Here is a 27077-nt window from a genome sequence, read left to right on the forward strand (position 1 = left end):
TTTTTCTTCTGCTCTCTGCAGGGAAAGACACCCCAAGAGCGAGCACAGCAGGCTGGGGACCCGGATTTGGCTGCCTACCTAGAAAGCCGACAGAACTATAAGATCATTGGCCATGAGGACTTGGAAACGGCTGTTTGACCCTGGTAGACAGGCAAGAAGAGCTTGAGCAAGCGTATCACTTACGCCCTCCCAGCCACTGGGCAGCTCCCCTGGAAGAAGTTAATGGAATCCATATCTGCCTCTCTCCTGCAAGGATCTATCTGAGAATATGCTACCAGGTTTTAAGGGCTACAGGGATGTACAACAGGACATGATAGCCCGTTGAGAAGGAGGCAGGCCACCGGAGATTTGTGGAGTACGCATTCCACAAAATTTGATCCTTATTGCTTCCAGCAAGTAGCATGAACTTCTGTGTTCACCCATCTAATTTATTTTAAAGATTCTGAGGATTTTCACATAAACGGCACTGCTCCCTCCTCCCTGTAGGCATTCATCCTTCCCCTGTACCTCATAATTCTATTGTAATCACCCATCGATTTAGAAAATATGCTTTTGTCTCTTTATTTTCAGTCTTCCAACCACAACATTGTCTGAAGGTCTTTGAAACCCTCCCAGATGTCTTACAGAAATATATCTATAAAACCACTTCCATTTGCAGACTAAATATACCAAGACTAGCTAGTGGCTTTGCATGTCCCCCCCCCCCACCACCCCCACCTGGTTTCATCACGTAGGAGCTGAGAAGTGCCACAGGGCTAATGTTAGCTTGTGTGCACTGTCTCTGGGGTACAGTGAGGTCGGATGGGAGCTGTCTGTGTTTGAGGTACTTCACAGATGTTACCTAGAGTTAGCCCAGACAGCTGGGCTGTTGCTGATCGGAAGGACTGGTTCAGCTTGGGCTGTTTGTACAGCTCTGCACTGCCTATGTGCAGCCACCTTTGCCTTCTGCTGCAGTAGAGATGAGCCAGGGAGTTAATGAAACCCCGTAACTAGTTTACAGAGCCATGTGAGTCTAAGTACCGTTTCAATGACAGGATTGAACCTGTCTTGGACAGTGGTTATAGGAAATGGAGCACTCAAATGTTTAATCCTAATCTTTGTAAAGTGATAATAGAGAGCAATTTAATTGACTTGAAAAAAAAATAGCAAAAATAAAAGTAGCCCTGTGTGTTACAGTAGTAGAGAACAGCTTTTGGCATTTGGGGCTGAGGCTATTAACTACAGGCTCATGGATACAGTGGTGAAAGGGGGTTTGTGTGCGTTTTCCTAAGAGTTCAGTTTTCATGACATCAAGGAAGGCTCGACACAAGGGCAGAGCCTCATTTCACCAGTTCCATGGTCAGACTCTCAGGATGCCTGGCCCTTCCTGGTTTGTGCTTCACCTATGACATTTTAGGTTCTGAGATCATGACTGATGACACCATTTTCTGTCTGTTAGGGCAGTCTGTTTTGCTCCTTTTCCTACTTTCTTTTCACAAATTTCTTAATGTAAGCTATTGTGGCAGAAATGGTTTCTAAAATTGTCACTTCTCTTCATGCCTTGGATCAAGTGGGACCTGGTAATAAGGAGGAGATAAGATTCCACGTTCTATCCAAAATCTCCTCGACTTAGCGTGTAGGTCACAAATACAAGTGGGGTATGTAATCTTTTCTTTCTGTCTTCTTCAATCTTTCTCTTAAACACAGCAAAATGCTTCCTCTGCATTTCTGCATGTGACCTTTAACCTCACAATCCAATGGGGACAATTTACTTATCAGAATCACACATCATCATTTTGAAAGGACGGATATGGATGTGCCATATTAAGTGTAAGAGAGGCTTTGAGTGGGTAGGGATTTTATTACTAGAAACTCCCGATAGTCATTTCAAGATCAAACTTGGCATCATATCTAGCTGTGGGGAAATGGGTTGGCTAAGAATAATGTGTTTCCAGGCATCCATCTCAGAACTGGAACTCTCTCTGGACTGTATCATTCCAGGAGTTGAAGTCACTGGGTTTCTGTTAGGAGTTTCTCAGTTGTTGGGGCTATCAAGGAAATATTGTGATGACAAACATAATCCTTAGAATGGACTGGAACCTGGCTTTGAATAGAACCTTCCATCCCTAGACTGAGCCAAGCATTTGGTTATCCAGCTGGCCACTGCTGAGATGCAGGACCAGATTTTCATCAACCACCATCTCATATTTCTCTGAGAAGGTTTCAAAACAGCCCAGAGAAAATTTAAGATAGAGGTGGTTGTGGACCAATTCCAATAACTCCAACCAAGATAAGTAAATCCCTAGAATGAAGGTAGATACTGACTACTGTAAGGGTCCCAGTGCTGTAGAAATTTATTCTCCAGTCCCTAAAAGTAATTTAGTTCGTACGTTATTGCCGGGGAGCAATATTACTCTATGTGATCCATCTCTGGAAAATATAGCACCTCTAAAACTTGGGATGTCAAGAAAATGTGAGCAAAGAAGCCACAGATTTCATGATTTTAACAGCTTTGAGTCTACTTCCTGTAGGATGTTTTGTTTTGTTTTAGTTGTTTGTTATGTGTGGCAGTTCTAAGCATTAGGAAGGGCTAAAGCCATGTGGTCCAGGAGTACCTGTCTCTGCTTAGGCATATAATGTCACATGTAGTGAGCCAACAGGAGGTACGGAAGAAAATGGTACAGTCCTAGCCCTTCTCCCCAACTTTATCAGAAATATAAATATGTACCTGTAAAAAATAATCTTTATACACCCTGCTAGGAACACTCTGCAAGGAGCAGCCAGCTTAGCTGACTCTCTGGTGTCCAGTCTCTTGTGTCTTTCCTGGAATTCCTCTTTAAATTAGACTGCTCAGAGCATGAAAAATGAAGTGTTATTAAAAGAGAGCATTAGATAGCTGTAAAGGTAATCATTTTTTGTAACCTTGTATTACATAGACCATGAAACATTAGCCCAATCCTTGACACTACCACATTCGCCAACACAAGAGAGACAGGAGAGAATTAGTTGCCCTAGAAGGATAAACAGCATGACTTGGAATCTTGCCTTGAGATTTCTGGCTACCACCATAGAGGTGATGATTGAAACCCAGTGGGAGTTCTGAAGCAGAATTCAGCTGCAGTGAAATTAGCAAGAAATGGTAGAAGGCCCCTGTGCCCAGAAGCTGCCCAGGCACATTGGTCTGGGTTCTGAAATGCTCAACAGGTCAGTCCTTTCCACTGGGACCTAGTAGAGACTCTTTTGCATAATGGATCTCTGAAATGTATTTGCTAGACTTTTTAGGATATTCAAATCTAAGAAAATAAGGTGTAGCTATTTCATTTTACCACATGCCAATTATATGAACACACAGTTTAGTTATGAAAGTAGCACATACATTTTATAAAAGTTCTAACTCCATGGGAAGTATCCCATGAGCGTGAAGGAGTCCTCTGTGCTGGTTCCCATATCAGTCCCCAGCAAGAAAAACTGTCAATGTGGACAAACCTGCTTGCTTGTATGTTATGTCAGAAATGTCTCGCTCATATACACACATATCTGTACATTCACACATATATCTACCCATACATAAATAGAAATATATTTATTTGTATACATATATGATGCCCATGTATGCCATACACACATATTACATATGTTTAGAAAAGAAGACATTTTAAAAGCATGCAAATCATCTTTATGTGTATAGTTAACACTAATAAGCAATGATTGGTAAAGAAACAGGATTTTCATTTAATTATTATTTCCTTTATTCCTGAGCTTACTTCTATCCCTGCATCGTTATGATTACATATGGCATTTGATATTGTCAGAGTCATAAAGTCCATAACCAGTAAGTTTTCTGATTATTATATGTTGCTTTCCATGATATATGAAACCACCTGAGCCCTGTGGCTTGTCCATTCTATTTTCAGATCTCAAGGCAGTAAAGAAAACTTATTCCTTCTATGATCCCCTCACTGCTTTAAACTTGAGTTTATAAGACTAACACCCAGTCAGCTTTCTAGTGTTCTTTAACTAGGGCAAGCTGTTGTTGGGGAGAAGGGGTAGTTACTTGGGTTTGGTTTGGGGTTGCAGCAGCTTGTCTTCCAGTAGGAGAAGCTAATTAAATCATTGAGCACAGCATGGTGTTTTATTCAGTTATGCTCTTTACAAGCAAAAATAGATCTTGGTTAAAAATGGCTCACCATAACCACCAACTAAGACTGCTAATTGTTCTCTCCAACTAAATTATGTTCACGTTAGGGAAAGAAAGACCATGTATTAAATTAGCTATCTGAACACACTGTAATATGTATTTAGTATAAATTCCCTCTTCCCACGTCTCAAAAAATGCTGCCTTTGCAACTCTCAGTTCTTCTCAGGACTGAGGTGCACAGTGAGCTGATGAAATGTCTTCTTCCAGTATCATCACTCATAGCCTAACCCCCCAGTTCTCTGGCTGAGGCAACATTCCTGGCACCACTGCCAATCACTTTGTTTCACAGCTGCCTAAATCTTCCCCAGATGTTATGATCAAAATCTAGCAAGATAAAATTTCCCTTTGGGGGCAAGTACCCGGGGTTACCCAAAGGATAAGTATATGTCTACTGCTCTTGGCCTGCCTTCTAGAATTATGACCAGTTGATTCTTAGAAGCAGTCTGGGAGGTTTTGTTCTAGTGACCTGAGAGGTCACAGTGATAGACACTCCTTCCACATCAGATAGTGTAAGCAACATGTGCTTTTAACATCACCCAGAGAACTGGGTTATGTATGAGTTATATCCTTGACGGCAACCTGTGGATTTTAAGGGTGTTAATGCAGCTTAATGAGAAACTTAAAAACAGAAATAAGCTAAGAATATTACACTGGACAATCCACTCATGTAGAACATTGAGATTTACTATTCGGGTCCCAAAGAGGAAACAGAGAACAATCCTAACGCTATTTAAGCACATACTTTATAATAGAACCTGAATGCTGAGATGACGTGTTTCTCCAGGAAGTACTGATTAGATACGTATTCACTCATGCTCATCCAATAATATGTCCAAAGACCCGTCTTATTTGGAAATTTTTATAAACTTTTTTTGGAAAATATTTGTCACTCATTGGGATGCTCAGTGAAAAATATCACTACCTATGAATGACATGGATAAACAACTTCCACAGACAGGGAACAAAGCAAAGTCTAAATTCTGTAAGTTGTGTGTTTGTATGGACTCTAGGGATACCTCAGCACGTCCTGAAAGTTCACCAGAGTCTTTGTCCTGTTTGTTACTCTGGCTAGCATATTTTAATTCTGTACAAGCAAATGTTAAATAGGAAAGCAATGGTATTATTTTAAAGCAATAGTATTATTTTTTATTTCCATATCCTTGGAATCCTGGTAATGTTCTTTAAAATATCCTTGAAACTAAAGCTTTGAGATGGGAGTTAGAAACTCTACTTAAGCAAAAGCTAAGATTTATTTATCCCAGCCCTCGGGAGCTAAACCAGGAATAATAAGCAGAATTTCCAGTGGGTTTTGATTAAATATAAAGAAGATGAAGCATGGGTTGCCAAATAGTGCAGTGGGCATGCATACAGAGTTACAAACTTTCAACATCTGGAAGCACTTAGGTGGTGGGTATTTGGCCATCTTTAGGCATGTCACTAGTAGGGACTGGCGATCCAAGGGAGCTGCAATTACATTGTTATTTCCTTTACATCATTTTAAAAAAGGTTTCGTCTGATGGCAACATTTGATCTTAAAAATTCATGAGAACCTTGATTTCTTAAAACATCACTTTCTACAAAGGGAATTTTAAAACCTTGGAGGGGTGGTCTTTGTTCTCATTTTTTTTAAAAAAAAATTTAAACTAACCACTGTTTCAAGAACTCAAAAAAAAAAAAAAAAAAAAAGGAGAGAACACATAAGGAGATAAAAATTCAAAATTCTGCTGAAAGCGTTTTGGGTGTTGATGGATATTTTTGGACATTCTCAAGTAAATTCTTATTGAAAAAATCTTACCATTCTTCCAATATAAAAAATAAATATTGCTGTGATTTAAGATTCTTAGAATTAACCATAACCTAATCACAGGAGGAAATTCTGCTCAGGGATCTTTTGAAGCTAAGTAAATGTACATGAGAGGCATCATGGGAAATCCCTTGGCTTCTGGTACCAGCATGGTAATTGCAAGGGAGGAAATTCAGAACATAACAGTGAGATAGGTTTTCTCTCTGCTTCCGATGTTCCAACACCTGGAGGCCAGTGTTGTCTGAGTTGGCTGCCTTTGGAAATGGGAGCAACTGGGATTCTCTTGTTTCTCAGCTCTTTGTTAAGACACACATGTGGCTTACAATAATATAAAGTAATTTAAAACAATTAAAGTATTAACAACTTCCATAAGTTTTTTTAAGTCAGTTATTTGATAGTTTGATCCATTTTTGACAGCTCTGAGCTTTTATGTCTGACACCATTCCAGGCATGAGATAATACAGGTAAGGTATTCCAATGGAACAATCTGTGTCTTAGAGTAGTGAATTCAACCTGCAGAGAATCACACAGTCACAGGGTCCCCACCAGATTAGGGAACTCTTAAAATTTCAGACTAATGTACTCCACATCAATGCTTTCTGGGAAAATAGTCGTCCACCTTTGCCTTCAATGGAGTTTTAGATCCGTTGTTCAGATTTCCATGATACACAGCTTCTCCATGAAAAAAAAATCTACCAGTGATGTCACAGCCAAGTTGAGTAGAACCAAGAGGCACCTTAAAATTAGAATTCCAGAGATTTTGTTATCAAGTGTCATGCAAATGTGAACAAATTTCAAACACAAAGTGCTCAGGGTTTGGATACTGTGCTAGATTTCATGCAAAGATGCTAGTTCTAAGGTTTGGTGACTTCTCTATTTTGTTTGAGATCCTTCTCTCTTCCTCCCTCTCTCACCACCCTTCTTCTCTCCATGAAAGCACTATTTTGCCTCCTTTGAAGGCTAATATTGTTTCAGAATACAATACCAAAAGATGTTGAGAATGGCCCTGTCATTCAAAGCATGATTGATCTGTTTATGGGAAGGTGTAGGTTTAATGTTCACCCTATATAATCACACACATAGAGTTAAGGCACATGGGAGACTGTGATGAGCTTGCAGTGGGAAGAATAGCTCATGTTCTGTCATTCGGATCCTATATTTTCCCGGAGCGCCCATGGGCAGACTGGTGAATTTGTACAACAATATCTGATCCTGAAAAGAAAAGCAGTGCTAAGTTAGAAATAAGAATGTCCCAAGGAGATTGGTTGTTTGGTATTGTCAGATCCAGGTTCTAAGGGTTGAACAATGTGTGGACTCCAAACTAAGGGCAAAACAGATCAAAACAGGCATGAAAAGCTGGTAGCTTTATTATGTATGGTTTTTCATTTCTAAACATTGCATCCAGAAAAATTCAGTGGAGCTTCCTTGAGAAACAAAGTGTTTTTCAACTGTTCCTTCCAGTGCTTAAGTGAAGATCAAATATCAGCTCATTGGTCACAAGAAAGTCAATCCTTGTTTGTCAGAGACTTGGAAAAAAATATAATATTTCCCAGATTTAGTTTTCTATTATTTTAGACTGAAGTAAACCTTAGAGCCTGTTTGCTTCCTGACAAATAGATGACAAGTTTTTAGGGGGAATCAAGGGCAGTTTTAAAAAAATATTATTCATTGCAAATATAGCCCAAATCTTTAGAGACAGATACTCTCTCTGTCTCTGTCTGTCTCTGTCTCTGTCTGTCTCTGTCTCTCTGTCTCTCTCTGTCTCTGTCTCTCTCTCTCTCTCTCTCTCTCTCTCTCTCTCTCACACACACACACACACACACACGCACACACACACACACACACTTCTACTTGTTGTCCTTTTGGTTGGAACTAGGGTTTAGAGAAAAGACTGAAGACACCTCTATTTTTCTGGCCATAAAGAGACTGGAGCTATTCTCTGTGACTAAAGAAAACTTAAACTCATGACAACAGGCTAGTGTTTCTATATTTTTTTATTTAAGGAGATTGCAGTCTTAAGTGACCATCATCCCTTTTGTCTGTAATGGTGATGCCTGAGACCCAATTTTCCAGCAGTGGTAGCAGGAAGAGTCAGTGTTCAGATACTGAGATTTATCATACCCAGAATTCTGCTGAGAGAGTTTTTACAACCCCATACTCCCTTCTTTCCTTCCTCACTCCTTGTCCTTCTTGACTTGGGAAAGAAAAACAAGAATAGAATTATAAGAAGAGACAAAAATTAAGAAAGAAAAGATTCTCAGGTGAAACACAGATGACTCTTGGATTGGTACCGGCTCTCATGGCAACTCACAGACAATATATGTACTCACTCAACAACATTGTTCCTCATGTAAACCCAACATAGGAAGCAAACACTAGAGAGTAGCTTCCAGAAGCTGGGAAGTTTCAGTTTGTGCAGCTTAGCTTATCCTGTCTGAATCATGGCTGAATGTGAGACTTGGGGGTGGGGAACGGGGGTCACTAACAGAAAAGCTTTGTAGCAGAACTCCCAGAGGGTAGGATGTTGTTTGAGACTTTCTTCAACTGCTCAGATTTTAATTTTTGAGACAGGGCTTCTCTGTGTAGCCCTGGCTGTCCTGGAAGTCTGTCTTTAAATCAAGCTGGGCCTCAAACTCACAGAGATCTGCCTGCTTCTGTCTCCCAAGTGCTGTGACTAAACTCATGCACCACCATGCAAGGCCTTGTTCTCAGATTCTTGGCCCATAATAAAAGTTGAGAAAAGTAAGATCAACTTGAAGAAGTTTATCTACAAAGTTAAATGTATTTTCATCTTGACTATTCATATAGTAGACCTTGTTAATTGAGGATATAAACCTAGCTCTTTTTTTTTTCTCTTTAAAATGGTAGATGTAAGCTGTTTACATGCAATCTCCACTTAAATGAAAAGAGCCCAAAGAAATGGCAGCCCTGCATCGCTTAGGGTTTTTGTTGAAGTTCCATGAGTGGTTCTCAGATGTGTTCTTCATATTAATAGCATTTCAATGCATTTCCTCATCTTATACCTACTGCACCCAACTGGCTCCCGATCGTTGAGTGTTCTTATCAATGACATTTTTCATTTCCTGCCCTACCCCCACACTTCTCACTGGCTGGACTGAGGTACTAACTCATGCACATACAGGCTTAATTTGCAGTGCAGTTAGGATCTTGCTTGTCGATCGATATCCTGGTTGTGAGTTGGGACACAGTGGAATGTCTGCCCCTGGGGAGGGTGGGATCAATCTGGGGACTTTAAAGGACACAATGTTATATACTATAGTACAGTAGAAAAACATGTATGGAAAAGGTAAGGTGTAAATTAGCCTCATATTTGTTAGCTCAGCTCTTTTTCCAAATTGTCAAGGATCAAGTGGGCCACCAGGATTGCTTTATGGGCCACAAAGATGTGAAAGTGAGAAAGTGATTTCTGTGAAGCATTACATGGCTGATATTGCCATCAGAATGAAAATGTTTGGTGTAATGATTTTCTAGAGCGAAAAGGCTCCTCAGGCATCCCAAGGACCACTGGCTGGAGCTGGGTCACTCACAGAGGCTACTACATGTATATGAAGGCTTGGGGTCATGTTGTAAAGGGCTCCTTCATGCTTTCTGATTCTGTCTGATTACATCCCAGAGCCATGCCATGCCTCTGCAAAGCTGGCAGCTGCAGGGTGAGATCCCCCAGTAGTAGCAGCTATGGCAATAGAAGAGGAAGTTTTATTTCCAGGTAAAGTGGAATCCAGATACTATGAATTGGAGGGAGGGTGGGTGGGAAGGGTGGGTTGGGGAAAGGGAAGAAAGGAGGTTTTTTTTGTAATAAAGTCATAAAGTATTTTTCCCTAATTTTCTCGCATTTCCTATTTATATAAAGAATCTTGATCACTGTGTTGCTCTACAGAGATTTTCAATGGAATTAATTTGGGAGACTGAATTAATCTCTGAAAAAAGAAAATTGACTAGTTATACTTACTTTTTGGACACTTTTTCTGTATTGTGAATTGTGTGGAAATGTACAGAATAAAAATGAAATATAAATGATTTGTTTCTTTTCTTTCTGATCCACAGTGCAGTAGATGAGAATGTTAACTTTAACTTTAGTTGAATTACAGTTTTTTAGATCAAAAGGTAAGCAAAGACTTGACAGGCAATATTGGAAAAGGATCCTAGATGAGGCATAAATGTTTTGAAAAAAATCACACTTCTGCTTCTACAAAGAACTAATGAGGTCAGGTTTACCTTTCAGTGTTAATACAAGTAAAGTATAAAAGAATCATTGTTAAAATATTGAACCTTGGGTAATAAAGACGTGTCCCCGAAAGATGAGAATCAAATGACACAAGATCTAATCACCCCTTACAGACAGCAAATTATTTCGAGAGCAGAGCCTGGTAGACTTCAGACACAGGGCTGAAAGTTGAGGATATAAATGAAGCTATCACTTAGACAGGAGTTTTAGGAGAGAGAGATTAAGACAGAGGCTCCCTTTTAAGTTTTACTACAGGGCTACACTATATGTGTGTGGTGAAACTACCTAGTTAAGAAACTTACCTAGTTCCTAGTTAAGAGGAACATTGTGAAACATTGTGATGAGTCTTCATATAAGTCTGGGAGCGTGCCAGTATCCAGTAGCCATAACAGAAAATCTCAAAGCTGTAGGAACCAGGGGGATGGCTCAGCAGGTCAAAGTGCTTGCAGCACAAGCTTAAGGGCCTGAGTTCAGATCCCCTGTGTCTCATAGAAAGCTGGTTGTGGCTGTACATAGATCTATGTTCTCATTTCTCAGGAACAAGAGAGTTCTGTAGCTTGCTTGGCCACCAGCCTAGCTCAAAGTCCAGTGAGAGACTAATAGAGTAAGGCAGCCAACGTCCTCCTCTGGCTTCACATGGACATGTAGGAGTATCCAGAGTATCCACTGTCTTGCAACACTTGCACATGTACCCCCACCCCCACCGCACACAGTATTTCCAGACTGTTTTCTGGTAACTATAATTTGCATCAATTCTGAGATGGTTACAGTAGACACTTTTCATCCCCTTCAATGTCATGCTTCCTGCTTCTGGGACATCTGTGCATTAGATGTTAGATGTGAATTTTATTTTCTTCCTCAGTAATGAAGTTCAATCATTCAAAACTGATTTTCCATCTTTTAAGATGTTATGTTCATGACTGGTTAAGCAGTATTACACAACTGTACGTCTACAATACCATCTTAATGTATAAAACAAAAAGGCAAAGCAGGATACTATTTACATTCTCATGAATTTTGAGATTTCCCTAATTTTAACAAACGTTCACAGGAAAGCTTCACAGCCGCCTTAAGACTTTCTTTTCTTGCCAGTTTAACTTTTCCATTTTCTTTGTTTTTAACTTGCCAGAGTCTACCCACAAATTGTTTCTTTAACTAAGGTCTGGTGAGAGGAACTGTCTTCTTACATGTCTGAAATATTTTCTTTTTTCCTTTCCTTGGGGTTTATCTGTCTTTAAATTTTTGTATTAAACATGATTTTTTTTTTTCGTTGAGAAATCCAGAGAACTGGACTAAAGAAAAGATGGTCCTGTGTGCTTTGTGAAAAGTTGAAGCTAATTAATAAATACAACACACTGAAAGTAGAGTCCCCTGCTATCAACTCAGGCTAAACAATTTCATTTTTTTTTCCTAAAGCAAAAACTGCAATACAAACAGTTTAAATTCTTCTCAAAAAAAAAAAAAAAAAAAAAAAAAAAAAAAAAAAAAAAAAAAAAAAAAAAACCACAGCTACCGAGTGATTGGAAGATGTCCCCAAAGCCCAGGGAGTCACCTCTACTTGCATTACTTGCCATGTGCACGGGCCTTGGATTCTCCTTCAGGCACCCCAGGAAAGAGGGGGGCTGTATGGCAGAGCAGATTGTTCTAACCCGTGGCACAACTAGAGACCAGCCTTGATGCGAAAGTTCCAGAAGTGTTCGTTCCTTCCCAGATCTGCTGCAGAAGACTGTGGGGGTGTGAGACAGTCTCAGGGACCCTTTTTTCCAAAGGGCATCTTTGAACGCTAGATTCCTATGAAGATGGAAAGAGCTTCAAAGTGCTTATACTGAAAGCCCTCCATCTGGAAGTCTCCACTAGCCGCATCCTTTAAGTAGGCCTTTTGAATGGTGTTTGTTATATAGTGTTCAGAATTGGTTGATATATTTTTTAATACTAATATCATTTAGATAAGATGTCTATGTAATGAAGTATGGCTTTTTGTTGACTGCAAAATCCTTGAGGATTTTTTTTTTTTAACGTGCTCATTTTCAGGGCCAAATGTTGCCAGGTTATTGGCACAACTAGCTATCAGTTCAGAGGCGTGAAGATAATTTGCTCCGGCATATACAGATGGAAAGGACTGGAACTTACATAGAGCACAGATGTTCAATGGTTGTTATGTCTTACAACTACATTAAGGATATGATAATGATACAAGGAAGGGTGTTTCTCCTTCAAGGATCAATCTAATTACATAGTGGGGTTTCTTCTCTGTTTGGCACTTAATGAATCAATATGGACAGCTCTGGGGTTCGCCCTTATGTTGTTGATTGCAAACCAAGTGAACTTTGGCACATGCCACTCTGCTTTCTGAGCCTCGGTTTCCTCATTTGGCAATTGGAAAAAAAAATAACATCAATCAGCTTGAGTTGGTTTGCTCACTACATGATATTGATAGAAAGAAATTAGAATACAGCTTTGCCTTAATCCAATGATGCTTATAAAATTAGTAGGTTTCCACATGGCTTTTCAAACATTGTTACTATTAGCTATTCCTCCACCTCTACATCCACCGTACCCCTGCATCCCTCGCTCTGCTTAAGTCCCTGCTCTGTTATTCATCTTTGCCTCTAAATATGATAAGGTCTTACTATCATAGGTTGCCAAAATAAAACAACAACAGTGCAAATTGTAGGATATGTCCTCTTACGTTGTTGGTCAGAGGTGTTCTAGAGATCTTCCAAACAGTACAGACTATGCCAGTGTTCTTTGATGCTCACCAGGGCTTGATGGTAAGACCCTATTGCTGAAGGCATCACACACATTAGGCACAGGACACAGACATGGGAAAATAAGTCAGCGCTGACCAGGGAGTCTCCTCTTTACTGGTTAGCTCTCATAGTGCTAAACATTACTATGTAGGCTTCTGGGAGATGTGGGAGGGAATCATCAATAGATTCCCCTGGCTATAAACCCTGCGAGATATAATAATTGGCTTGGTATGATATGTCTGTGGGTGCAATAATGACGTAAGTGTTAGAGGGTAACTGCTATTTTCTGATTGGATTGTAATGCTGCTTTACAGGGGGAAAAGGCATGCTGGGTACTGTAAATCGGGCCAAGAACAAATCCTAGTTAGGGAGCTCACAGGCTAAGTAGACATAGTATCTAACTGCCCTCTAAATTCATATTTTTATACTCATAAATAATGAAGCACTCAGACCTCATCCAATAAGTTTCTCTGTGAACTGTACTGAAGTTAACACAGAAACCCACAACTGGTCAAAGTTCAGAGAGCAAATATAAATGAAAATCTCAGTTCCTAAATAGGACATCATACCCCTCTCCCTCAAGGTTCGGGGGCGATTTTTTAAAAGGGGGTCAAAAATTATAAGAGCCAGAAATCAGAGAGGACTGGGGTCAAACAGTGTCTTCTGGACTTAACAGAAGCCCTGCACTCATGCACTCACAGCAACTGTGGTTCCTTACACAGGCCTGTACAGATCTAAGCCAGTCAGCATCCCATGATGGAGGTGGAGCAGGCTCAGGAGTCCCTGTGCCTGGGTGAGGAACTCTTGACAGTTGATGGCTTTTTGGGGAAGACATGTAAATTTCTTTTCAGAGAATGGTCGCTGGTAGGTCCACATACTCTAGTGTATGACTCCACACCACTTAGTATCTGAGATGCACAAATTGGATTTGATGGGTTAGTGAGTGAGTGTGTGTGTGTGTGTGTGTGTGTGTGTGTGACATTAAATTGTGAGGGGTGGTGGTAGTGGTGGTGAGAATGAATCTGTGAGGAAGAGGAGGAATAGGTGAATTATGATCAATATACATTATATGCATATATGAAATTATCAATAAATTAATAAAATATTACTAAAGAATGCAGATTTTAAGTGCTTAAAAATTAGCTATAAACTATATTGGGGATGGTTATATTGGCGAACTGTTTATCAGATCTATAACACTGTTCTTCTGAATCACAATTCAGAGGACAGCTAAAGAGAAAAGGGTCTGATTGCTTCTATCCTGGAGTCAGTTTACCTAGTCTTCTGTATTAAAATACGAAAGCTGCAATCTGACTAAAATCCCCAATTCTTAGGTTTCTTTATTTCTCTCTCTCTCTCTCTCTCTCTCTCTCTCTCTCTCTCTCTTTCAAAAAATGCCTCTTTAAAAGTTATACCTATGTGAACTTTTCAAGCAACTGTGGCAGCAACGCTAAGGTTACAATTCAGAAGACAGTGAGAGAAACAGTAGAGTAAGCATCCTCCAGTTTTGAAATGCAATGGAAAGTTATTAGCTCCTTCCAAGTCTATGTTCCTATAACATCAGTAAGCCACACGCAGAGCACACAGTGGTGATTTAAAAACCTGTGGTGACTCTGCATACCTGTCCTATACAGTTCTGGTTCAGCTCCATGCCTTGTCTCGCCGTTGCAAATTTCTCTCCCCGCACCTACTCAACTGTGAGTGACATTTGGTTTGATTCCTTGGGATATATAATTTTGGGGTACTTTTACAGAAATAGTGAGGGGAAATTCTTAAACTAAAATCTAAGGTTCACCATGAAGACCGTGTGATATCCATAGTAATTAAGCCCTGTGGATGTCACTGCTGTTGGGTTTGAAAAACAGCTTATTGGCTGGATTCAATTACCTTCATAGAAAGTTCAGTGGCAAGCAGTTTGTCCTGAATTTTTTTCCATTTGCTCTTCCAGTGAGTGACACACTCATCCCTGTGACACAAGCAATCAGGATCAAGAGCTGCAGCTCCTCTCAGTAGCTCTGGTAAAAGCTGCACACTTAGTCATCAGATGTAAAATGCCCATTTAAGTTTCCAGTGCGACAGTGAGACTGAAATAAGGGAATTTTCTAACTTGGAGTCAAATGGGACTCATAGTTTCCATTCAGCTTCTCTTGTCCAAAAAGAGATAGAGAGTAAATGCCAAGTGAGCAGTAATTATCATCTGTGTGGCCATAGTGTATTGTTGGATTTAATAGGTACACTCAAGAAAAGGGAGTTCTCTGAGATTTATTTTATATCTTATAATTTTGTCTATGTTCAAGGTAATAAGCAGACGCTATCATAGTCTGACCTATACACGGGAGAGGGGGGAACAAGGTCCTCCATGGAACAAATACTTCAAGTCTCAAACCCCACGTGTTTCTGGTTGGTGGTATGTTTATGTGTGTGTTGTGTAAGTTTCCGGGGAAGACCTAAATAAACACCTATCCACCCTAAGCAGAGCATCAATGGCAAACCAAAAGATTGCACTCACGTCCAGCTGAAATACAATGAGTTTATTGGAGTTACTTGTAGGAGTTTGGATAAAGCATCCCTTAGAGGACCGCGGTATTCTTTAGTATTATTCCTGGTGCTGTGATAAAATACTCTGACAAAAGAAAGTTAAGAGAGAAAGAGGAAAGCCAAGGCAGTAGAGCTGGAACCCTCTGTTAAAATTCCCTCAAGAGCAGTGGGTGCAGACGGCTGCTCACCTCTCTTTTCACCTACAGTCTGGGCTCCCATCCCAAGAATGGTATTACCCACAGTGGCCACATCGTCCTGCCCCAATTGCAGTCAAGACAATCCCCCACAGACATGTTCAGAGCTCTATCTCCAAACTGATTCTAGACTCTACCAAGTTGATAACACTGAATAGCATGGTTGGCAACTCCCAAGCAGCCAGCTGTATCACCTTCAAAGTCCATCTAGGCACAGGCAAAAACCTCACAAAAGCTTCAAAGACGCGAGTTCCATTATCTCATAACCTTCCATCTCCTAGGCATCTTCTAAGATTACATGCAGGATGGATGGGGCACGATGAATTAATAGCTAGGATTCTCTGTGAGAGTCAAGTGACCCTCTCTCCTCTTCTCTTAGGCGGTATTAACAGTCCAGCTTACCATCACCAGATTTAACTAGAACTACATTTTCTAAAACTTATATCATTGTCATGACTATAGGCATTGCTCCTATAGAGGCTAGCCTAGTAGTCTGTGCTCTATGGAGGTCATGTTCATGCTATCCACCCAGAGAAAACAGATCACTATAACAGACATTATTGAACCCTGATGGCCTGAGATCAAAGACTGGTACAAACCTGTTCCACCCCAACTTTGCATTTATCCTCTTTTGGTGATGGGACTTGAGCTGGTGTAAAGCTATTGATATATCCTTTTGATATCCTCTTTTTGGGGGTCAGTGTCATTATGAGAAGTTTTAAGCCAGCCTCATAGAGAGACACCCAAAGAGAAAAAGATACCTGACCAGCTTGTGTTTATTCTTGCCATCCTAGCTGTGGTGTCTACCATGTGAGTGAGAAAAGTTATGGGTTGTTCAATTTCTACCGCACAACAGCTTGAAATCACTTTGGTGATCTTGTTTACTCTGCACAACCACAGACAAATAAGTCAGACTTATTTATCTTTCTCTTTACACCATCATTATTTGAAACAATGTGTCACTGTGTAGTCTATTGGCTTTGAGGTCATGACCCTCCTGCTCCAGCCTCCTGAGTGATAGATTACCACAACCCCTGATTTTGAAAGCCATCAAGCAAGTCATCCAGCAATAATGAATGGATCAGCATCTCTGTGTCTGACAGTCTAACTGAGCTGACAATTTGTGATTCATTCCCTTACGTTAGTGGGACAGGCTAAGGGCATATTACACTCTTTAGCTCAACCAATAATTTAATTTGTGGTGTTGAAGGGACTCCAACTATGCTGTGTAATCATAGAATGATAGCACTGGAAAAGTCCTATTCACACAGCACTTATTCTGAATTCAAACTTTCTAGTTTAAAAAACGAAGAAAAGCAAAGCAGGCCCCCTGAAAGCCCTTTAAAGCCTAGGCATGTTAACCTGGTCATATGAGTCTTGTTCTGTGGGTGTCAGTGTTTTTCAGCATTGTTATGGGAGTAGACCACTCTCAGCAACATCTGCACTATAGAGACTATTAAATCAATATACAAACATGACTCTGTTGTGCTTTTGCTGCTAAAGTTAATCTAAACTTCTAGATCCATAGTTCTATCCACAGTATGTGTGGATGACCAAGTCTTTGAGAGGGGAGGGGTGAAGTGAAGGAGCAATTATCAATAGCGTGTCTCCTCATCAAAGCAACAGCTGTGTTGGCACTTGCTCCCCAAAACTTCAGTAACCTCTGACTTGAGGGCTTTGTTTGTGTCATGGTGATACAGGGGACTGTACTCTTATACTTTCAGAGAACTCTTTCCCTCTTCCTCTTGCCTTCCCCCTCCCCTGCTACTCCCTCTCCCTCTCTCTGTATGGGTGCATGCATGTGTGTGTGCTTGCCTCCTGCCTGTCTACCTGCTGTCTGTCTGTCCATCTGTCTGTCTGACTCTGTCCATATTTTCTTTTCACTTTAGAACCACTTTTATAATATACTATTGAGATTTAAAATGCAATTTAATGTACATTTCATCAAAATGATTATAAACGTGAGGCTGTAGGATCGTAATATTGTAAGGCAACATTATAAAAGTCTATGCATTTACAAATATGCATAGAATCAAAGGTGAAAAGTTGCCATGTTATAGAACCACCCATTTTGGAATATATCACCAATCAAATTAGTTTCCATTGAAACCACTTCCCGTTTCTGACACTGCCGTCTACCCTTGTTCTCTCAGAGAGGTCTGCTGGTCAGTCTGTCACTGATACTCTTTAGTGTGCTATTATCCTACCAGTATTTTGTATGAGAAAATTAAATTATGGAAACCAATCACAGACTTTTTAAAGACACAGGATCACGACAAGATACTCTCTATAATGTTAATTATTTTAATAACAGTGACTAAGAAGTTTGAAACTTGACTAGTGGCTCATGTATTGTTGTAATAAAGAATTAAAACATGAGATGAAATATATTATATTTTCCTATCATAAAATTTTGTGGACTAAACTATAAGTAAAATGTAAAAATACAGATTCACATTTGATTTATTATTTGGGTTAATAATCGGTGTATATTTGCAATTAAAATTTAAATTTATTCAGCAGTATAAAATATTTTAGTTTTATCCTTCAATATAAATACCACTATTTGTTATGAAAGTTTCATCTTCTTTATAAATATGTATTTCTTTGTTCCATGTATTCACAGACAATTTCTTTATGCATTAGTTGAATTATGTTTTACATTTACATTTTTGTGCAAAAGACAGAAGGAGAAGGCCAGTTCCTGGATGTCCTTCCTATGTATTTGACTATGTATATATTGCTTATTCAATTTAACTAATTAATTTACTATTTAATTTTTTCTCACTGTATGTTCATATGTGTGTAGTCACATGTATGTCATAGGAGGTCAGAGGACAGTCACGGGTGCCTATTTTTGCCTTCTACCTTGATAGGATCTCTTATTGCTGTTATATATTTCAGGCCTACAAGCTAGAGTGATTCTCCTCTCTCTGCCTGCTATCTCACTGTAGGAGGGCTAGGATTACAGACATGAGCTACTAAGCCTGAATTTATGTGGGTTTGGGTGGTCTGAACTCAAGTCCTCAAACTTGTGCAGAAAACATTTCCCCAACTGAGCCTTCATCCTTGCATCTATGTTTATTCTGTTATTATGATTTCTCCTCACAACTTTCTAAAGGATTGTCAGGAGTTTCCTTGTATTTATGGTGAAGCAACTAGAAGTTGTGTTACTTGTATCAAGGAAGTCAGCTGTTGGAATTATAATCCTAAATTGTTTATTGGATGAGTTTCAAGTGGTACCTAGGGAATAGTTTATCACTTTTTACTCAAACTTTCAGCTGCTTAAAAAGTTAAAGTTTAATAACTATAAATAAGTAAATGATTTGGAAATATAAATGGGAGTTTGAAATATGTAGTTTATATCATCACATCTGTAACAACTTGTGACCTCACACACACTTTCAACACCACAGTTAGAGATCAAATATTTAGGTGAACAAAATGTTAGTGCAAATTAGTAGAATGATGTTATTCTTAATATTTCATCATTCTAAAAATGAAGATGGGAAAAAGTATTTGAAATAATATGTTTTTCATAAATGTTACCTTCTTTCCTTCAATAAAAAGTAAAAACATATTACCAAACATATAGTTAAGATCAATGTATGTAAATTTGTTACTAATAGATCTTGCTAGGAACTCTGGGTTTGCAAGATGGGAAAAAATAAACAAACAAACAAAAACCCCCTGAAACAACCACAATATAAGCAAAAAGAGAAGGAACGAAACTCTTGAGAGTGTTGGCACAGGAGAAAGCACCTAAGTCAGTGAGTTTGTTGATAGAAAGCAGCCACAGAATAGTCGTGCTATGCTGTCACAGTTGCCTGTGAAGTCTTGAAGATGGAGGAAATAAAAATGCAGCTAACCATCTTCTTCGATGAAACCTTTTGGAAGTCAGTTTTACAAAAAGTAAGTCTTAGGCAGAGAGAAGAGTTTTGGTCTGTGAGAAGAGCTTGGATACCCACCATGCAGTCAGTATTTGCAGGGGACCACACAAAAGTCTCTAGCGTCTTTGTCATTTGCTCACTTACCATAAGAGAGGCTTCAAAAATTCATCTTTAACATACTGAGTGTCCTAGAAGGCAAGATCATATATGAGCCTACTGTTACTCTGTACCATACTATATACAAAGAGATCTTCCAGAAAATTCTGGAAAGAGTCCTTTTATCTTGAAAAGGGCACACTGAAGTATAAACCCTCCCTCTGTCCCAGACATCTCACCATGACACAAAATAGCAAACAAATCTTAGAGAAAGCAAACCAATGTGGTTTAAGCAAATCCACTCTGTTGTTTCTTCTATCCAACTTCTCAAGTGCTCCTCACTGTGTCTTCCTCCCGACTTCATGTCTTCTTTATTTTACACCACTGAATCCAGTTGGCACTACTGATAGGTGCATGGGTACAGGCCTATCCGCAGGAGCATGGACAACTTATCCTAGGCTATATCCCCGAAAAATAGAAGCCAGTCATTTCTCATCTTGTGATGTTCACTGGCTTGATATTGTGCAAGTCTTGTGTATGCAGTCATAGCCACTGTGAGTTCATATATACATTGGGTCTGTTATATCTACAAAACATTGTTTCCCAGTAATCTTCTACCACCTCTGACTCTTTTTTAAAAACTTGTAAAAAAATTCTTCTTCTCTCTTATATCTTGACCACAGTTTCTCCCCCTCCTCCCAGTCCCTATATCCTACCTTTCCCCACATCTACTCTTTCTCTATTACTCTTCAGAATAGGGCAGGCCTCCCATGAATATCAACCAAGCATGATATATTAAGTTGCATTGAAACTAGGCATCTCTCCTTGTATTAAGGCTGGACAAGGCAACCCAGAAGGCGGGAGCGGGTCTCAAAAGGGGCACAAGAATAAGAGACAGCTCCCGCTCCCACTTTTAGGGGTACCACAAGAAGACCAAGCTACACAACTGTAACATGTATGCAGAGGGCCTAGGTCAGACCCATGCGCGCACCCTGGTTGTCCATTCAAGCTCTGTGAGCCCCTATGAGCCCAGATCTTGTGAGTTTTCTTGTGATGTCCTTGACCTCTCTGGCTCCTCAAACCCTTCCTGCCTCTCTCTTCATAAGGATTCCCCAATCTCTGAATAATGTCTGACTGTGGATCTCTGCATTTGTTTTCATCAGTTGCTGAATGAAGTCTCTCTGATGTCAGTTTTGCTAGGCAGTAATCTATGAGTATAGCAGAATATCATTGGGAATCATTATACTGAATCTGGTAGAAGGGAAAGCAGAGAATAGCCTTGAAGGCTTTGACACAGGAGACAACTTCCTAAACAGAATGCCTTAGTAGTGTAGACACTAAAACAGACAATTAATAAATGGGACCTTTTGAAACTGAAAAGCTTCTGTAAGGTAAAGGTCACCTTCAATAGGACAAAATGGCAGCTTACAAGTGGGAAAGGATTTTCACTAACCCAAGATCTGATGGGGGGGGTGGTGATGGGTAAAGGGGATAACATCTGAAATGTAAAGAAATAAAATATTGAATAATAAAAAAAGGAACTCAAGAAACTAGATATCAACAAACAAAATAATACATTTAAAAATGGGAGTACAGATCTAAACAGAGCATACTCAACAGAATTGTCTCCAATGGCCAGTTTACACACATTACAATGGCCAAAATCAAAAACATAAGTGACAGCACATACTGGGGAGGATGTGGAGCAAAGGGAACACCACCCCTATTGGTGGTGGGAGTGCAAACTTGTACAGTCATTTTGGAAGTCAATATTGTAGTGTCTCAGAAAACTGGGCATCAATCTACCTCAAGACCCAGCTATAATATTCCTGGGCATAAGGACACTTACTCAGCTATGTCTGTAACAGTTTTCATCATCATAGCCAGAATCTGGAAACAACCCAGATGTCCCTCAACCATCTCGGATTCTTACAATCTTTCTGCTTCCTCTTCCGAGTTGATGCTTGAGCATCGAGGGGTGTGAAGATGATATAGATGTCCCCTTTAGAGTTGAGCACGTCACAGTCTCTTGTTCTCTGCACAATGAACAGATGCAGGTCTCTGAATTAAGTGCCATCTACAGCCAAAAAGGAAACTTCTCTGATGAGGATGGAGAGATGCAGTAACCTATGGTTAGCAAGATAAGTATCTGGAAATGAGGATGCTGTTATGTCCATCAACATGATAGTAGTAGAGTCTCCCCTAGGAGATGATCTTTATAATAAAAATGTTAAATGGTAAGGCAAAAGTACAATGAAAAAAATCTGGGAAGAGATACATAACAGTGACCAAAATGCATTAAGGGTAAAGTCTGATTCAAACCCCAGCTTGACCTCTTGGAGGTTTGAGATTCAATCTGAAAAATTAGGTCCATAGGGTTGTTAACCTTGTAGGCCTGTTATGGGGGTGGTGTGAGGCATCTGTAAATTGACTCCTTGGTTCCTAAAAGGTTAGGATGTTTTCAGCTTCTTGTTATGTATATCTCTGAGTTTATTGATAAAATTAACGTTCAACTTCATAGTAATCCTGACATTGAGTTGCAGTTTTCAAGGTTTTTTTAGATTTATTTAATCTTATGTGTTTTTTTTTTTTTTAACCTGCAAATGTGTGTACCATATGTATGCAATGCCCAGTAAAGTCAGAAAAGGGCATTAGGTCCCTTAAAAGTGAAATTATTAATTGTGAGCTTCTGTGGGTCTTGGGAATCGAACCTGTGTCCTTTAGAAGTATAGCTAGTGTTCTTAATTATGGCACCATCTTTCTAGCCCTAGTTTTCAAATGTGTCAACAGACTTTATTCTGTGTTTGCCTTTGAGAAACATAAATCTGCTTCTTTCTTAACAAAACTTTGGTGCTTTTCTTTCTGACTTGTTATTTAAATTAGACAGAGAATATGTCAAAACCCTCATTATATTATTCTTTGAAGATGAAATCAAAATTAGTACACATAAGGTAATTTTGAAGCAAAAGCTGCAGGATGGGAGTGTGAAATTAGAGGCAGATGCTCAAGGTTTTTTGTTTGTTTTGTTTTTATTTTTGTTTTTGGTATTGCTTGCATTTCTTTTTAACATGAGTAAAAACAACACCCAATAACTGCAAATAGCTGGAGGTAAGGAAGCAATTAAGACACCACTGACCTATTGTCTTACTATTCTATTGCTGTGAAGAGATACCAAGACCACGAAACTCTTATAGAAGAAAACACTTAATTGGAATTTGCTTATAGTTTTAGTGGTTTAGTACATTATCAGCAAGGCATGGCACCGTGGAGACAGACATGGTGCTGGAGAGGTAACTGAGAGTTCTACATCTGGATCTGCAGGCAGCAGAAAGAGAGAGATTCATGGATTGGCTTATACTTTTGAACCTCAAAGCCAACATCCAGTGATTCACTTCCTCCAACAAGGCCACACCTCCTAATCTATCTCAAGTGGCATCACTTCCTAATGATAATGCATTCGAATATATGAGCCAAAAGAGGGAGTATTCCTACTCAAACCATCACATCCTTTTACATATCCACAGAGAGTCAAAATGAAACAAGAATGGGAAATAATATTGTCAATGTATTCAAACGAACCCTGGAAAAGTGAAGGCCATTGAAACTTCAGCACTTGAGCAGAGAAAAACCTCTCTCTGAAAGTTATTTATTATAAAGATTATTAATAAAAATGTCTGTGCAGTGATGATAGATAGATAGATAGATAGATAGATAGATAGATAGATAGATAGATATGGGGGAGCAAGTTGTATGTACAAACCAAAGTGAAGTTATTAACTTTGACCCTGAACTAGAAGATAACCAAGATAGTGTGGCTAACAAACACACAGTTCCTCCTCTTTCTCAGTTTACTTTGATAAGAAGGATTGCCAGTAGATGGTTCCTTCCCCATATTGGCATGCTGGATAATATTTTGTCAATTTGACAGAATCTAGAGTCATTTGGAAAGAGAGAATCTCCACTGAGTAAACACTCCCTTCATTTGACCTGAAAGCAAGGCTGTGGGGCATTTTTATGGTTAATGAATGATGCATGGTTAATGAATGACCCAGTCCAGATCCTGGGTAAATAAGTGGTCCTGGGATGCATACAAAAGCAGGTTGAGCAAGCTATGGGGAGCAAGCCAATAAGCAGTGCTCCTCTATGGCTTCTGGATCAGCTCCTGTGCCAGATATCCTGCCTTCATATCCTGACCTAACTTTCTTCATGGTGGACAACAAAGCATAAGCTGAATAAACCCTTTCTTGCCTTAAGTTGCTTTTGATCTGTGTTGTACCCCAGCAACAGATAGATAACTAGGGCAGTAGAAAAGAAGTTAAAAGTTCCTCCTTACCAATGTTTCTTCCTTTGACCCCATTTAAAAGGGTGAACAGCGGTTAAAGATGTTTTTATTGCAGTGCTGAGAGCGTCTCACAGGAGTTGATTTAGACACATTGTGAGTAGACTACTAATTGGCCCATAGGTTTTGAATCGTTCATTGAACATACACATAAAGTGGAATTTATAGGTGCAATTTGTGCTGTGTTATATAGTTCTGCTAACTGTTGCTGAACAATACATTCTCCACATCTGGCATCTTTCGTAAACTTCCAAACTCAAGATTCCTGAGGTGGACCTGTTTCTAATGGTCCAGCACTGCCCCTTAGTTAAAAACTAGCATTATCATCTGTGAAGTCGGAGAGTTGGGGACTGTTCTTTATCATTTTGTGTTTTCCCACTCAGCACATGGATCACTGGTTCTAATCAGTCTAATCTATTGTCCCTCGATTTCAGCTTACTCACTTAGACTGCTATCATTTCCCATAGGAACCATCTTAACTGCTACATACTATAGTTTTCATTTTATGTAGTGCACAACCAAAGTAGAATTTTTAAAGTGTGTGTGTATGTGTGTGCCCATGTGTTCATGTCCATGTGTGTGTGCATGCGTGTGTGCACATGCTCGCATGTGTGTGTGTGCACACATATGCCTTGGAAGCCTGCAGGGTACTTTCTGGTACTAAGGAAAGCCAAACATCAGGTACTATGGAAGTTAGTCCTTAGGGAGGAGACCGTGTCTTCAGAGATAGGTATTCGCTCTCCATCTCTGGGAAGCAACCAGGGGCAATAATAGCCTACATTGTTTGTGAAGTCTCTTGGTTATGAGGTTTTTGCTAGATAGTCTTTGATTCTTGGTGGAGGAGTATCTGCCCACGTGGCAGAACTTCAGTTAAGCTATACATGTGTATACATAAACATTTATGTATTGTACCTAATTTTAGGCAAATAATAATTCCTTGGGCTTTTCCAGACTTGCATAGTGTTATTTCACCTTCCTCCCTCTCCTGCTTTTTGGAAATTCCTTCTCCCTTCACAATTCCATCCCCCATTTTACCCACTTCCCTCTGAAAATCGCTTTTACCCTGCTATTCCTCTCTATCGCGCTCTCAAGTTCTCCCTTTTAATTTCTCGGGTTTCTGTTACATTTAGCAACTGTAATGTCATGAACCACGATGATGACCAGCATGGCACAGGAGCTCTAAGGTACAATAGTGGCACTCTTATCAGCTCTCCAATTGGTATTAAGGCCAGCTCATCAAGAGATAAACCATTCCTATACCAGGTTGTATACTCCCATCTGAAGGTATGGAGTAAGAACCACAGAACAGGAAGACACGTGGCCTAGGTCTTTCTAGGTCAGGGCTGCCTCATTAATTGTTATATTCCACCCGGGTTATCATAAGCATTAGTCAAAGATGTCATGTACACCAGTTCATTAGCAAACTGGCATGAGTGTTGGAAATCTGAGTTCTGAGAGCAGTTAATATTCATTTACAGTCTGAGAGGGGCAGAATCAGAAAATTCTTTTCCAGAATAAATTATGACAAGATGTGAAATCAAAGAAGGTTGTGATTAGACGAGGCCTTCATTACTTCTGGATTTCTATAACATACTCTATGTGTGCTTTGTCCAACCTAATTCTTGGAAAGTAAGCCCCTCTTTCCAAACCACTCTCCACTAAACTTAACAAGTTGTAAATTATGTGTGCTCTGTTTTTAAGGGAAGAATATGAATGGACACAAGAGGCAACCATTAAGCAGACAGCTGATTGGGGCTCTTGTTCCCACTAAATAATTCAGTGTCTCTAATGGAAGTCAGATCCAATGTCTCCCCAATGGATAAGCGTTATCTAATATTCAACTAGCTGCTCAAGGCTTATAGAAAACAGTAGCAAAGTATAAGATACACACACACACACACACACACACACACACACACACACACACACACATATATATATATATATATATATATATATATATATATATATATATGGTGTCATATTCTACTGGGTACATTATTTTTGGCATGAAGTTTCTAGCTTTCTTTCAGCTGCTGCCATTGTGTGGAGACAGGGAGAATGAGAGAAGGAACTAAAATCAATATTTAAATGTGAAACAGCCAGAAAGGGCAACAAGAGAGGCCAGTATTTACACATTTGTGTACATATTTAGCCTTTCAAAAGTCCCTGGTCTTAAGAGGACAGAAGATGCCCTAAGTAAATAACTTACTAGGAATCAAATAGCCAGGTTTGCAGAGCTCAAAATCAGCTCACTAAAGCCGAGGAAGAAAATTCATGTGAGACTTTGCCGGGGGAGATGTCGGCAACAGAATGAACTGTTGCATAAAGTGGTGTGTTGTCCTCCCACTCTCTCCTTCATTCAAAACAGGAAGAGAATATTGATTTCCTAGTCTTGGCTACCAGCCCCACCTCCTCTCACCATAAGTACTGAGATGAATGAGATCTGAGTCTCTCAAAGCACTAAGCAATCTTCAAGAGAGTACCGCTTTATAGATTGAGGAGGACAAAAAAGAGAGAGAAAAGCTGTATTATTATGGGGTAGAAATGTTAGAGAGAAAGTTGGAGCTCTTATCAAAGGCTGTTGGTGCCCCAACATTTGCTGTCAGCTCTGAAAAGTTGGCTGTGAAACCCATTGTATCCAGTCCTGGTTGGCCTCGGGCCCAGCATACAGTGGGATTTCTGGCCAATGGCCCCGTACAGTGGAAAGCCTGGCGCCTGGCCCAGGGATTAGAGAACTTTTATTTCTTTGTCTCATTGATATTAGTCACAGAATCTCTCTTTTCATGCACAACCCAAACCCATGTGGGGTGGGATGGGGTGGGGGTGGGGAGGGTAGAAGCAGAAATTGCTGCAAACTGAGCTCTCGAGTTCCCTAGGACTAAGGAAAATGCCCATTTCTAACTTGCTTATCCAACATCTGCATCTATTTTGTTAGGCTCATTTACCAAGAAATGGATAGGATGGCTCTTGAAAGAAAAACTGCTTTATAGATATAAGAAACTATAAATCAATCTTGAATAAACAAAGAAGTCAGTGTGCT

General features: G+C 39.7%; 1 protein-coding gene across 4 annotated transcripts in view; it reads left to right on the forward strand.

Annotated features, from left to right (window-relative positions):
- The window catches only part of Dgki (diacylglycerol kinase iota), a 423756-nt gene extending 415933 nt beyond the window's left edge, over positions 1–7823 (forward strand). For all 4 annotated transcript variants that reach the window (XM_034519548.2, XM_034519550.2, XM_076913542.1 and 1 more), the window contains one exon: positions 22–7823. In XM_034519548.2, the coding sequence (XP_034375439.1) occupies positions 22–138 (117 nt within the window). In that variant the 3' untranslated portion in view covers positions 139–7823. The remainder of the gene's footprint in view (positions 1–21) is intronic.
- The last annotated feature ends 19254 nt before the right edge of the window (positions 7824–27077 follow it).

This window comes from Arvicanthis niloticus, chromosome 15 (genome assembly GCF_011762505.2).
Source record: "Arvicanthis niloticus isolate mArvNil1 chromosome 15, mArvNil1.pat.X, whole genome shotgun sequence".
Lineage (NCBI taxonomy): Eukaryota > Metazoa > Chordata > Mammalia > Rodentia > Muridae > Arvicanthis > Arvicanthis niloticus.